The sequence below is a fragment of the Loxodonta africana genome, chromosome 3 (assembly GCF_030014295.1).
Source record: "Loxodonta africana isolate mLoxAfr1 chromosome 3, mLoxAfr1.hap2, whole genome shotgun sequence".
Taxonomy (NCBI): domain Eukaryota; kingdom Metazoa; phylum Chordata; class Mammalia; order Proboscidea; family Elephantidae; genus Loxodonta; species Loxodonta africana.
The window spans coordinates 159,899,402-159,912,650 of NC_087344.1; the positions used below are offsets into that span (position 1 = coordinate 159,899,402).

Here is a 13,249-nt window from a genome sequence, read left to right on the forward strand (position 1 = left end):
TCTCTTGGCTGAAGCAAGCAACAAAAGATAGCTTTAATAGTAGTGACTCTGGGGTCCCAAGTGGCTTCTAAATTTAAGGCTAAAACCCAGCCGGGCATTATCACAAAGGATGACAGGGAGCATTGAGGAGAGGAACGGGTAAGTGACTACGCAGTGGAAGTTGTAATCTCTTGTGTCCTTAGGTCATACTTAAATGCCAGTGCTCTTTAAGATTCTTGTACCTGTAATCCCAAGCACAGAGAGTACAGGTAACTCCTCCAGTTTTCAAACACCCACACACATGTTCTGCGCATTTGCCTTTTTCTGCATGGTCAGTGAAGAGAGGCTCTTTAAAAAAATAGCAGCAGATTATAAAACAGGACCTTTGAAGAAAGGTTGATTGGATTCGGAGTAGTAAGCATAGGGAAAAAAAACATTATTAGTGGTGATTCAATAAATATTTTCAGGCCCGTGAAAGTTCATTATCCTGGAGAATTACAGACAACTGTTTTCTATTTTATTTTCAAGAAGTCCAGATTTTTTCAAAAAGATTTAAACTACAGGAGTCAATATTTAGGTTAGACAAGAGGAAGAACTCATGACTGTAAAATGGTAATGAATTATTAATACGAATGTCTGCGGTATCTCCTTCCCTGGAGATAAATTAAGGAGTGTTCTTTCCCTTGAGCAGGGAAGCAAAGTATGTTAAACTCTTTCCGTAGAGTCAAAAGCAGCTTAGTGAGTTCTGCCTTCTCCCCTAGCAGCCTATTGATTCCTTAGTAGTCCCCCTTCCCATTGTTTTAGTGAGAAATTCAGTTTGGGAGAATTTCCAGTAAACTTAGCTGCAGGGAAACAGTGGTGTTCCAGTGATTTAAAAGTTTGGGTAGAACAAGCTGGGGAAAGCACTCATAAGAATGGACCAGTGGGTATTCTTCCAGCAAAGACATGATGGGGCTTGGTACGTCTTCAGGAACTTTTCTCCAAGCTCAGCCTAGAGGAATTGGAGTAGCGTCTTTCTGGCTATTTGACCCTTGGAGTTTACTGGACAGTGGTTGTATTTTGTGAACTTGCTCTTTTCATGTTTATCTCTTCTCCATTTGCCTTAGTTTGGCTCCCATCAGGCTCTGCCTGAACTAGTGCAACAGCCTCCTAACTGGTCTCACTCAGAAAAAATCTAACAGTGGGCACTGAGTGACGTGTCTATTGAGATTGGCCATTGCTGACTTCAAGCAGTGCGGGCACGATGCTCCTTTAGATTTATAACCAATGATCCCCAGTGTGCCAGGGGATCCTCAGAGTTGCCTTGAGGCATAGCAGGCAGCAGTCCAGCTGCCTTTTCCCTGGAGGTTCTGCAGAAGAATTCGTTTGGAGAAAGCATTCTCCAGCAATAGAGAGTTTGAAAACAATCAATCTAAGGAGTTAGGATGCCAGGCAGTTGGACTAAATGCCAACCTCAGCTATTTAGCATTCCTGGGGGAAAATGTGGTTTTCCAGAAAGCATTTGTTAAGTACACAGACTTACACCAAGGGCAGTGGAGGGTAGGAAAGGAGAAGATGCCCTTGCAGTGTTTACAGGCTAAGTGGAAAAGCAGATATACAGGATTCTGCTAGAACAGGAAAACAAGGAATTCATTCTGTCCACTCATTCGTTATGTCCAGGCTCTGGGCAAGGAACTAGGATACCAAGAAGACTGTGGTCCCACTCTCAGAGAGCCTTCTGTTACAGTTAACTACCATCACATCAACTTTGACTGATGGCAGCCCCATGCACAACAGAATCAGATCCATAGGGTTTTCTTTGGTAGGTTTTTCAGAAATAAATCACCAGGTCTTTCTTCCTAGTCCATCTTAGTCTGGAAGCCCCGTTGAAACCTGTTCGCATCATAGAAACACCCAATTCTCTACTGATAGAAGGGTGGTGGCTATGCTTGAGTTGCACTGACTGGGAATTGAACCTGGGTTTCCTACATGGAAGGCAAGAATGCTACCACTGAACCACCACTGCCCCCTTTCTGTTATAGTGGACACCTGTAAATGGAGCTGGGGACTATCAATAAAGACCCCAGTGTTATTGGAGTGGCCTCATTAGTAAGATGAGTCCTAGCTGAGGTCTGAAGGAGCCAACTGAGCTCCTTCAGTTGTGGAGGGGTGGAGGCTTCTCCAGGTTTGGGAACAGAGAGAATGTAAGTACAGAGAATTCTGCTCTGTCATGTTTCCTTTTATTGCCCTTACATCTCAGCACGTGTACAAGAAGCATAAGGAGTGGCACAAAGGATTAAGGGAGTGTTTTTCAAAGGAAAGCAGGCCTACCCAAGGGAGGATGCAGGAGATATGGTTGGCACTAGAATGTGGAGGGGCTTGACTGTCAGATTTAGGAGTCAGGTGGGCAGTAGAATCATTAAACCTTTTTAATAAGGAGAGTGACATGGGGTCACCAGTGTTTTTGGAAAAGCAAAGTAGTGGTGGTATGGAGAAGAGATTTTTCTTTGAAGTTCAAATTCAGGTTGGTTCTTGACTATTTCAAACTCAATTCCCAGTCTGGGAGCTCTTCAGTGGTGGTGTTTCCAGGGAACTGGTCCTTAGGTTAATGCTAGTTCCTCTGATCCTGATCCACTGTCATCGAAGACCCAGAGCCAGGCCTCAGACAACACGATGGCTACTCCTACATCAGGACAACCTTGTCCTGGAATCTTTTTGTTTCTTCCAGGTTTCGATGAAGAAGGAAGCCTGTATATTCTTAAGGGTGATCGCACAATTGAGTTTGATGGCGAGTTTGCAGCCGATGTCTTGGTGGAATTTCTCTTGGATGTGAGTATATATGCACAATGGCCTGCATAGAGCTATTCAGGCTCAAATATAGGTGGAAGGTAAAACCCCAATGTAAGAGCAGGGAAACTGGAGACCCTGACCTGGTCTGAGACAGATTTCTCAGGCTTCACAGAACAATCAGAGTTCCTACATCGCTGTGCTATTTCCTTCTACTAGGAAGCTGACCCTTAAGTCACCTTTTATTAGTGACCAGAGGGTCACAAATCAGGACTGTGTGGTAGTAACATGCTAATTTTCTTACCAGTTATACAATGACATCCACCAAAATTCCCTTGGCTTTATTCCAGCACTACTAAGGAGAGTGTGGGAAAGAGATTTGAAGATAGAATAGGGAGAGGAGTAACAATCGGCTAAGTTACTCTGAGTTACCCTCAGAGCAGAATAAAGAAAAGACAGGACTAAAGAGCCCCCCAATATCTCACTCACTCTCAGCCATGGAGGTATACACACCCTCGGATCTATATGCTCAAACAGAGAAACAAACACAATAAAAATACTTTCCCCATAGATAAACTCACACTTTTAATAGCAACTGTGAAGCTAAATGTTTGTGAATACAGGTCCCTGCACAGACAAAGAAACTGCTGTTGAACATCCATACTGGTTATTCCTATTGACCAGCTGGTACCCAGTGGCCTATTGCTTTTCTTCAGAGCCTCCAAAACCCAGTGAGAAGATTAGAAGTGAGTTGAAGGCCATCTCTTGTGTAAAAGTGCCCATAGACCCTGCTTTGTTATTTCATTGACCCATACTCAAGTCCTAATAAAACCGAGGGGGCACCAGAGCAGCTCTGGGACAACACGGTGCTGTCCCAATTCTGTCAACTCAGAGGCTTTTAGATGCAAGTAACAGAAACCAGACACTAACTACCTTAAACAATAAGCAATGTGGTTGACCTACATAGGCTGAAGATCAGACTTCGGTCAGATTTTAGACTTGATCAGGGCTCCACCTCCATTTTTCTCTGTAAATCCAAGAAAATGCTGTTTTCAGTAGGTTGGCTTTGCCCTCAAGCTAGTTACAAGGTGGCCAGCAGCAGGTACATCGTATTCCCTCATTTATATGTAGTGGCTTCCCGTGCTCTCTCAAGAATAAACAATTTTCCAAAGCCCTTCAGCAAATCTGTCCTGAAGTCTCATTGGTCAAAATCAGATCACATGCCCATTCTTGAATCAATAACTGGCAAAAGAAATAGAATTGCCTACGGATCAGCCAGCCCCCCTCTTGAGTTCAGGCCAATTCCTCAAAAGGCACTGCTGATGCTGCTCATTGGGGGAGGGGTGGGATGGATGCTGAGGCGCCAACCACAAAACTCACTATAATGTCCATCTGAAGCATTCTATATACGTGTCCGATTTCCTGGCTGGAAAAAGAATAGCTCTCTTATTTGGATATTTGTGTGTGCGTGTGTGTGTCTGGCTTTTCAGCTAATTGAAGACCCAGTGGAGATCATCAATAGCAAATTAGAAGTCCAAGCCTTTGAACGCATTGAGGACCAGATCAAACTCATTGGCTATTTCAAGAGCGAGGACTCAGAATGTAAGTTGTGTCTCAGTTCCAGCCTGTGAATCTGAAGGCTAGATTCCAAATAAGGGATGTTAGAGTATCCCCAAAGGGGATGCATCATCAGCATCGCCTACACCCTGAGCAGTGAAACAAGCATACAAAAATTATGTAAAACCTGCCAGGGAGTGTAAAGAACTTCAAGGTTGAGCCATGTTCTTTGACCTTGAGGGTGACAGAGTAGAGAGGCGGTGTTTTATAGAGAGAGAAAAGTACTCCCTCGACTTTTCCTACTGGCCCACCTCCCAGTCAGATTCTCCCCTAAAATGGAGTGAACAGTGGGCCCTCTCCCTGACATTGGCAGCTTCCATGGTCACCAGTTGGAGAGCTTCTCAGTCACTTGGAAAGCACTACAGGAAAATTGGGGTAAGGATGGGCTCCGCAGCTGCTGTACAATGTCAAAAATTGCCGGCCAAGCCAACAGCTGACCACTGAGGCTGTCTGCTGTGCCCCAGCCACGCCCTTGGGCATGTTCCCTTTGAAAGCTTTGTGGTGAGGTTTTGGGTGGCCACCAGGACATATCATTGGGTCACCACAGTCCGTAGAGGGATGAGGAGATGGTGGGTAGGCATCAGGACAGCAGGGAAAAAAGACCAGGAAGGGTAACTACTTGAGTACATTTTTTAAATTGCTTTGGTAGCAGGACTCCTATGCTTGAAATAGCAACATGCAATTATTGATCAAAGTTTTAAATGATGACCTCTTCAAATTCTTGATACACCATTGACAAGAAGCTTTGCTTGCACACGCGGACAGTGGCAAAGGGCAGGACAACATTCTATGCTTTTGCTTTAATTAATGAACTTTCCTTCCTTGCTATCAAACAGAGCTCAGATAATTCAATCTATAAATTATCTTTCAAGGACGTGAGTGTTCTTTCCACCTAACAGCTATTACTTTTCATTGACAAGTGTAATATTGACACTTTTTATACTAATTTGGATGGATTTCAAATCCAGTTGAACTTTCTCATATTATGTATTTCAAAATAATGAAGATTCTTCTTGAGGAATATACAGATAATGCTCTGTTGGTTTGGAGCCATTGAGCTGGTTCTGAGTCACAGCGACCCCTATGTACAACAGAACAAAACAGTGCACGGTCCTGTGCCATCCTCACAATTGTTATGCTCGAGCCCGTTGTTGGAGCCACTGTGTCAATCCATTTTGTTGAGGGTCTCCTGCTTTTTTTGATGAACCTTTACCAAACATGATGTCCTTCTGTAGGGACTTGTCCCCCCGATAACACGTCCAAAGTATGTGAGATGAAGTCTCACCATTCCTGCTTCTAAGGAGCATTCTGGCTGTACTTCTTCCAAGACAAATTTGATCCTTCTTCTGTCAGTCTGGAGCCTGGGTGGTGCAGTGGTTAAGAGCTTGTCTGCTAACCAAAAGGTCGGCAGTTTGAATCCACCAGCCACTCCTTGGAAATCCTATGGGGAAGTTCTACTCTGTCCTATAGGGTTGCTATGAGTTGGAATTGAGTCAATGGCAATGGGTTTGGGTTTTTTTTTTGGTTCTGGCAGTCCACAATATATTCAATATTCTTCAACACCATACTTCAAAGGCATCAATTCTTTTTCCATCTTCCTTATTCATTGTCCAGCTCTCGCATGCATATGAGGCGATTGAAAACACCATGGCTTGGGTCAGGCGCACCTTAGTCCTCAAAGTGACATCTTTGCTTTTTAACACTTAAAAGGTGTCTTTTGCATCAGATTGGCCTGGTGCAATATGCTGTTTGATTTCTTGACTGATGTTTCCATGAATGTTGATTGTGGATCCAAGTAAAACAAAATTCTTGACCACTTCAATCTTTTCTCCATTTATCATGATGTTGATTATCAATCCAGTTGTGAGGCTGTGTGTGTGTGTGCGTGTGTGTTTTCAGGTGTTATCCATAGTGAAGTGTGTAGTCTTAGGTCTTCATCAGTAAATGCTTCAAATCCTCTTCACTTCAGCAAGCAAGGTTGTATCATCTGCTTGTCACAGGTTCTTAATGAGTCTTCCTCCAATCCTGATGCCACATTCTTCTTCATATAGTCCAGCCTCTCAAATTATTTGCTCAGTATACGGATTGAATAAGAATGGTGAAAGGATACAACCCTGATGCGCACCTTTGCTGACTTTAAACCACGCAGCATCCCCTTGTTCTGTTCAAACGACTGCCTCTCAGTCTATATACGGCTCCTCATGAGCACAGTTAAGTATTCTGGAATTCCTATTTTTCACAATATTATTCATAATTTGATATGATCCACACAGTCAAATGCTTTTGCATAGTCAATAAAACACAAGTAAACATCTTTCTGGTATTCTCTGCTTTCAGCCAAGATCCATTGGGCATCAGCAATGATATCCTTTATTCCATGTCCTTTCTGAAATCCGGCTTGAATTTCTGGCAGTTTCCTTTCGATGTACTGCTACAACTGTTTTTGAATTATCTTCAGCATAATTTTACTTGCATGTGATATTAATGATATTGATTGATAATTTCCAAATTCCATTGGATCACCTTTCTTTGGAATGGGTGTGTTTATGGATTTCTTCTAGTCAGTTGGCCAGATAGCTGTCTTCCAAATTTCTTGGCATAGTCAGATAAGCGCTTCCAACACTGCATCTGTTTGTTGAAACATCTCAGTTGGTATTCTGTCATTTCCTAGAGCCTTAGTTTTTTTGCCAATGCCCTCAGTGCAGCTTGGACTTCTTCCTTCAATACCATTGGTTCTTGATCATATGCTACCCCCCTCAAATGTTTGAATGTCGATCAATTCTTTTTGGCACAGTGACTCTGTGTATTCCTTCTATTTTCTTTGATGCTTCCTACATCTTTCAATTTTTTGCCATAGAATCCTTCAGTATTACAACTCGAGGCTTGAATTTTTCTTCAGTTCTTTCAGCTTGAGAAATTCCGAGCATGTTCTTCCCTTTTGGTTTTCTAACTCCAGGTCTTTGAACATTTCATTATAATACTTTACTTTGTCTTCTCAAGCCGCCCTTTGAAATCTTCTGTTCAGCTATTTTACTTCATCATTTCTCCCATTCGCTTTAGCTACTCTAAGTTCAAGATCAAGTTTCAGAATCTCTTCTGACATCCATTTTGGTCTTTTCTCTCTCCTGTCTTTTTCCTTTCTTCACTGTCCTTGATGTCATCCCACAATTCGTCTAGTCTTTGGTCATTAGTGTTCAATGCGTCAAATCTATTCTTAAGATGGTCTCTGAATTCAGGTGGGATATACTCAAGGTCGTACTTTGACTCTCATGGACTTGTTTTAATTTTCTTCAGCTTCAGCTTGAACGTTCATATGAGCAATTGATGATCTGTTCCTCAGTCGGCCCCTGGCCTTGTTCTAGCTAATGATATTGAGCTTCTCCATCATTTCTTTCCACACAGAGGTATTCAATTTGATTCCTGTGTATTTCATCCAGCAAGGTCCACGTGGGTAGTCACCCTTTATGTTGTTGAGAAAAGGTATTTGCAATGAATAAGTCATTAGTCTTACAAAGTTCTATCACATGATCTCTAGCATCATTTCTATCACCAAGGCCATATTTTCTAGCTACTGATCCTTCTTTGTTTTCAACTTTCAAATTCCAATCACCAATAATTATCAATGTGCCCTGATTACATGTTTAATCAGAATGCAGAAGTTGGTAAAAATCTTCAATTTCTTCACCTTTGGCATTAGTTGTTGGTGCATAAATTCAAGTAATAGTCATATTAACTGATATTCCTTAGAAGAGTATGGATATTATCGTATCACTGACAGCACTATGCTTCAGAATAGACCTTGAAATGTTCTTTGTGACAATGAATGTGACACTGTTCCTCTTAAATTTGTCATTCTTGGCATAGTAGACCATATGATTGTCCCATTCAAACTGGCCACCACTTGTCTGTCAGCTTGTCATACTCTGGTGGCTTGTGTGTTGCTTTGATGCCAGAAGCTATGCCACCAGTATTTCAAATACCAACAGGGTCATCCATGGTTGACAGGCTTCAGCGGAGCTTCCAGTCTAAGACAGACTACCAAGAAAGACCTAGTTAACTATTTCTGAAAAATATCAGCCTGTGAAAAACTTATGGTTATCATTTTTTTGATATTGCTGTACTGGCCTTAAAAACTATTCTTAAGATTTAAATGATAGAATTGCTACTAAGTCATTATAATCTCCTTTTTAAAGTTCAATTTTTGCTTTAAATTCATAAATTGGCCAGTACATTGTATGGTCCTTGCAATGTTCAATTAAGTTCATTCAGTGCTCAGCAAGATCCAGCATTTTTTGAAGTCAGTAATTATCTTTCAAAAAATTTTTCAAAGTGGGGATAATCCACAATTATTCATTAAAAAAATAAATTCATAAGCACTTAATAAACTCAATAAACTCAGCATTGGATGGTTAGCCTACTTTAATGTGAAACAGTGGAGACTGGTATTCTGAATTATTTTCTTCACCTAAAGCTAAAGAGACAGGGCTATGAAGGTTTAGATGCTACTGAAATCGCCTTTTTTTATAACAACCTTTTATGTGGAATTCAGATCCACAGGCAAACCTTTATAAACCAGAGCGTCTCTGTGAGTAAATATTACTTGCATCTCAGAATTCTCAGAACAAACTCAATGTGAAGTCTTCCCACCCTCTTGTCATGGCAGCTGTACCACCCGTATACAAGTTTGAGGAGTATTTCCATAATCTGTTTCAACATGCTCATCTATTTCTTGGAATATTTTATCCCCAACAGCTTTGTCTGGTTCTTCTTTGCAAGACAAATGACGTTGTTATTCCCTGAGTTTCTTTTCACTGCTTTCGCTAATGCTATCAAACACACCCATTACTAATATCGGTAGACTCACCGATCTGCAGTGGGGATGGTTTTGATGTGGTCATCTTCTGGGTCAGCACCATCTCTGTGATACCTAACATATCATGGGAACATTATCTAACAGTATCATTCAAAATAGCCCCTTTTCTGTTTTCTTTGTTTCATTTATCCCAAACATTGTATTGACAGTTTCCGTGGAAGTATACGTAATAAGTGACTCCACAATTGTGGGAGGCATTTTTACCGGTTAGTGTTTAGATGCCCTATGTTTTAACCAGTTTCTTATACCTGATCTGGTTCTCTTCTAATCAAATTCATTTTTTAAAAAATTTAATTTCTAGTTCTTTTTGTACTTGTCTAAGCTTTAATACAGGAGTCCCTGGGTAGCACAAATGGTTAAATGCTCAACTGCTAGCCAAAAGGTAGGTGGTTCAAACTCACCCAGAGGTACTTTGAAAGACAGGCCCGGTGACCTGCTTTTGAAAGGTCACAGCCTTGAAAACTCTATGGAGTAGTTCTATTCTGCACACATGGGGTCGCCATGAGTTACAATAGGCTCGACAACAACTAACAACGGCAACAACAACAGGCTTTAATACATTGAAATCTTTTTTCTCCTTGAGATAAATATTTTGTGTTAAGGGGCGAGCATGGGTTACATCATGGCACAATTTCTTATTCTAATGCTTCCACACAAATGAGATGTTTAGGCCAAGGAAAAGAAAGATGCTGCAATGCTAATTTGATATAGTACTTAAAATGAGTACTCATAATGAGGCATAATTAGTCCCAGGTGTTTTTGGACTATTTTACTTGTGACTATGACTTTCCAGTAAGTCCATTATTGTGGAAAAATAAAAGAACTTTAAAAATGAAATCTATTTAAATGAAAATACTTAAGGAAATTATAAATATTTTTTACTTCAGAAATTGACTTTTTAAATAATTTGTATTTTCTGCATTTTAAGACTGGTAAATTAAAAAAAAAAACAAGCATAGAGGAAGCATTTAAATGTTAAATTTCATTTGATTCAAAAGTGACAAAATATAAATATTACTTTCACTGTTGGAGTGAAGCTAAAGGTACAGTCACATTTTGACGCACCAACTAGGGAACCAGCTTGCTCCAACCTTCCTCACCCTAAAAGGCATGTAAACTAGTTCCTCAAGAGACAAAGAGAAGCTCCTGACACAGTTCAGATCATTGTTCCCATCAGGGTAGGAGTTCGTGGTGGTGGGAAGAGATTCATCGGGGATATCAGAGTCAGGGAAAAGAGGATTCTATTAAAAGCTTGCCCCAATTATGATTAAGAGAGACAGAATTCTATGAAATGGAAAAAAAAAATCTTGTTATGAATGAATCATAGGATTATTGACTCTCGGGATTATATAATTTATTCAGAAGAACAAATTCCCACACCTCCACTCACAACTATCACCATTGCCATCACCCTCACATCTAAGGTTTAAGTAGCAATCTCTTACCAAGTACCTGTCTAGATCTACCAGCACATAACATTGTCATACTCACAAGGTCTTGTGTTCACCTTGGCCAATTTGGACTCAAGTGTGGGAACAGAGTCAGGTTCAGGCTTGATTAACTTTGAATCATTCTCTCAAAGAATTAGAATTAAAAAAAAAAAACACTTTAAAAGAAGAAAAAAAATGAGAAAAACTAGAATTCACCAACAGGAATACTGATGCTAAGAACTGCAAAATACTTATATGATATTTATATGATGTCATTTTTGACTAAGTGGATTTTCTTCTTACTTAGGGCCCCATTACACAGCAAGCTACACTTTCTCTACAGGGCACAATTATAACCAGCAGTGAGTTTGGAGTTTTTCATTTTCTTTTCTCTCCTTTGTTCTCTCTCAGTTTTTGTCTTTTTCTCCTTTCCACCTATGAACTTCATAAAAGTGTGATAAAGAGGTCTTCTCTTGGGTTACTAAATGTCAGTTGAGTCAAACTGCTTGCAGGGTGGGGCAATGCTGGGTTTCAATTGTACTAAATAATTGCTCAGGATTAATTGGCTTGCTACTCTCTCTACATAATTTAAAAAGAAATATTTCTTGATTGTGCATCTTCAAAAACTATTTCACCCTTTCATCTATTCCCTGTTAGATTACAAGGCTTTTGAAGAGGCAGCTGAACACTTCCAGCCTTACATTAAATTTTTTGCCACCTTCGACAAAGGAGTAAGTACCTATAAAAGTCCAATTTGAACACTTTTGTAGGCAGAAAGGAATAAATTTTGGAGAACTTTCCAATTTTCCTTTTCTTTTAATCATCTCTTCCTTCGCATCTTTCTCCAGAAGCATTAGAGATATGGCAATAAATCACTGTTGAATAAGAGATGAGTACAAAGATGGTTAATTCAGAGAATCTAAAGATATTTCTTAAAATGCCCAATGAAAAGTATTGGCGTGCCCGTTATCTTCTCAGGAAACCCTGCTAGTGTAGTGGTTAAGCGCTATAGCTACTAACTAAGAGGTCAGCAGTTTGAACCCGCCAGGCACTCCTTGGAAACTCTATGGGGCAGTTCTACTCTGTCCTATAGGGTCACTATGAGTTGGCATCGAATAGACTGCAGTGGTTTTTTTTTTTTTTTTCTTATCTTCTCATACACTATGAATGAGAAATACGTGAGCCCAAGCTGTGCCCAGCCACTGAGTCACTGCTTCTTAGTTCTTTAGGAAGCAACCTCTCCACTCCTGGGCTTGCATACTTCCACCTCTGGGTTAGGATGAATAATGGGATGGGGAAAAGCATTGAGCACCTGAAGCATTGGGTGCTCTGGAAATTTCCTACCTCTTCAGGTAAAACTCTCCTATAATTCAATGTTTCGTTATATTCTGGACATGGAAAATACTTTTACAAACTAAAGAACAGCAGAGATAGAGGGACCTTGAACCAATGGCTAATTTGTCTGAGGCTACTCTGGATAGAATATTCTACTCTGGTTCCGGTTACTATTAAAATGACAACTATTTACTGAGTGCTTTCTGTGTGTTGGGCACAGTTCCGTGCATTACATCTATATTATTTCCAATCCTTTAAACAACTCTGAAGGTGAATCATTATCCCCAGTTCTCAGATGAGAAAACAGACTTAGAGAGGTTAAGTAGCATTCAAAGTTTCCAGAGAATTAATGGTAGAGTTGAAATCCTGACTTAGGACAATCTGGGTCCAAAACCTGTGCCCTTTATTCTGTACCACACTATTAAATAGAAGACCCTATACCTGCCATTGAGATTCAAGACACACAAACACACACACACACCCCAAATTAAATTACCAGATTTGTTAGAACAAATAAATCTAGGACAAAATAAGTCTTTGATCAAAGTCACGTAAAGGCTCGTCAGAGAGTGGCCTACTAAGGAGTAAGACAGTGACAGGTAGTGCTCAAGGCCCTTTATACTAAGAAGAGTTCAGGACTTCCCTGCAAAATGAGAGGAAGCCTCTAGGTGCTGGAGGGGGGAAATGGCATGATGAAAAGAGTTCACATTTAATTCATATATATATTGAACATCCTCTGTGGATATGGCTCCTGTCTTCAAGCCTATAACTCAGAGGGGAGATCTATAATACCAGTAATGCTGGAGAAAATTTACTCTAATTGGTTATATTTGCCAAAATATACTCTAATTGGTTATAGTTGACAAAAGAATAACAACTATCATTTATTAAGTACACATTATATGCCAGACTCTATGCTAAGAGCATTCTATAGGTTTTCTCATTGAATCCTCTCAACATTCCTATTAGAAAAGGATTTGTATTCTCATTCTACAGAGAATGAAGCTGAGGCACCAAGAGGTTAAGTGATTTGCTTCATGATCACCCAGCTAGTTAGTAATGAAGCTTGGTTTAATCACAGGTCAGCCTGACTCCTAAGTCAATGCTCTGTGCTACTACGCTCCAGAGAAAGGATATGTATATATAAAATGCTCGTCTGATGTTTGGCACACAGTAAGCATCCAGTAAATGTTGGCTAGTTATTAAACTTGTTAATAAGAAGGGAGTCTTTGGCATATCATAATCCATA

The 13,249-nt window shown here is 40.3% G+C and overlaps 1 protein-coding gene across 1 annotated transcript in view; it reads left to right on the plus strand.

Annotated features, from left to right (window-relative positions):
* CASQ2 (calsequestrin 2) overlaps positions 1-13,249 on the plus strand; it is a 105,172-nt gene that overhangs the window by 57,860 nt on the left and 34,063 nt on the right. The window contains exons 3-5 of the mRNA XM_003409607.4: positions 2,687-2,787; positions 4,236-4,347; positions 11,323-11,396. Of these exons, the coding sequence (XP_003409655.1) occupies positions 2,687-2,787; positions 4,236-4,347; positions 11,323-11,396 (287 nt within the window). The remainder of the gene's footprint in view (positions 1-2,686; positions 2,788-4,235; positions 4,348-11,322; positions 11,397-13,249) is intronic.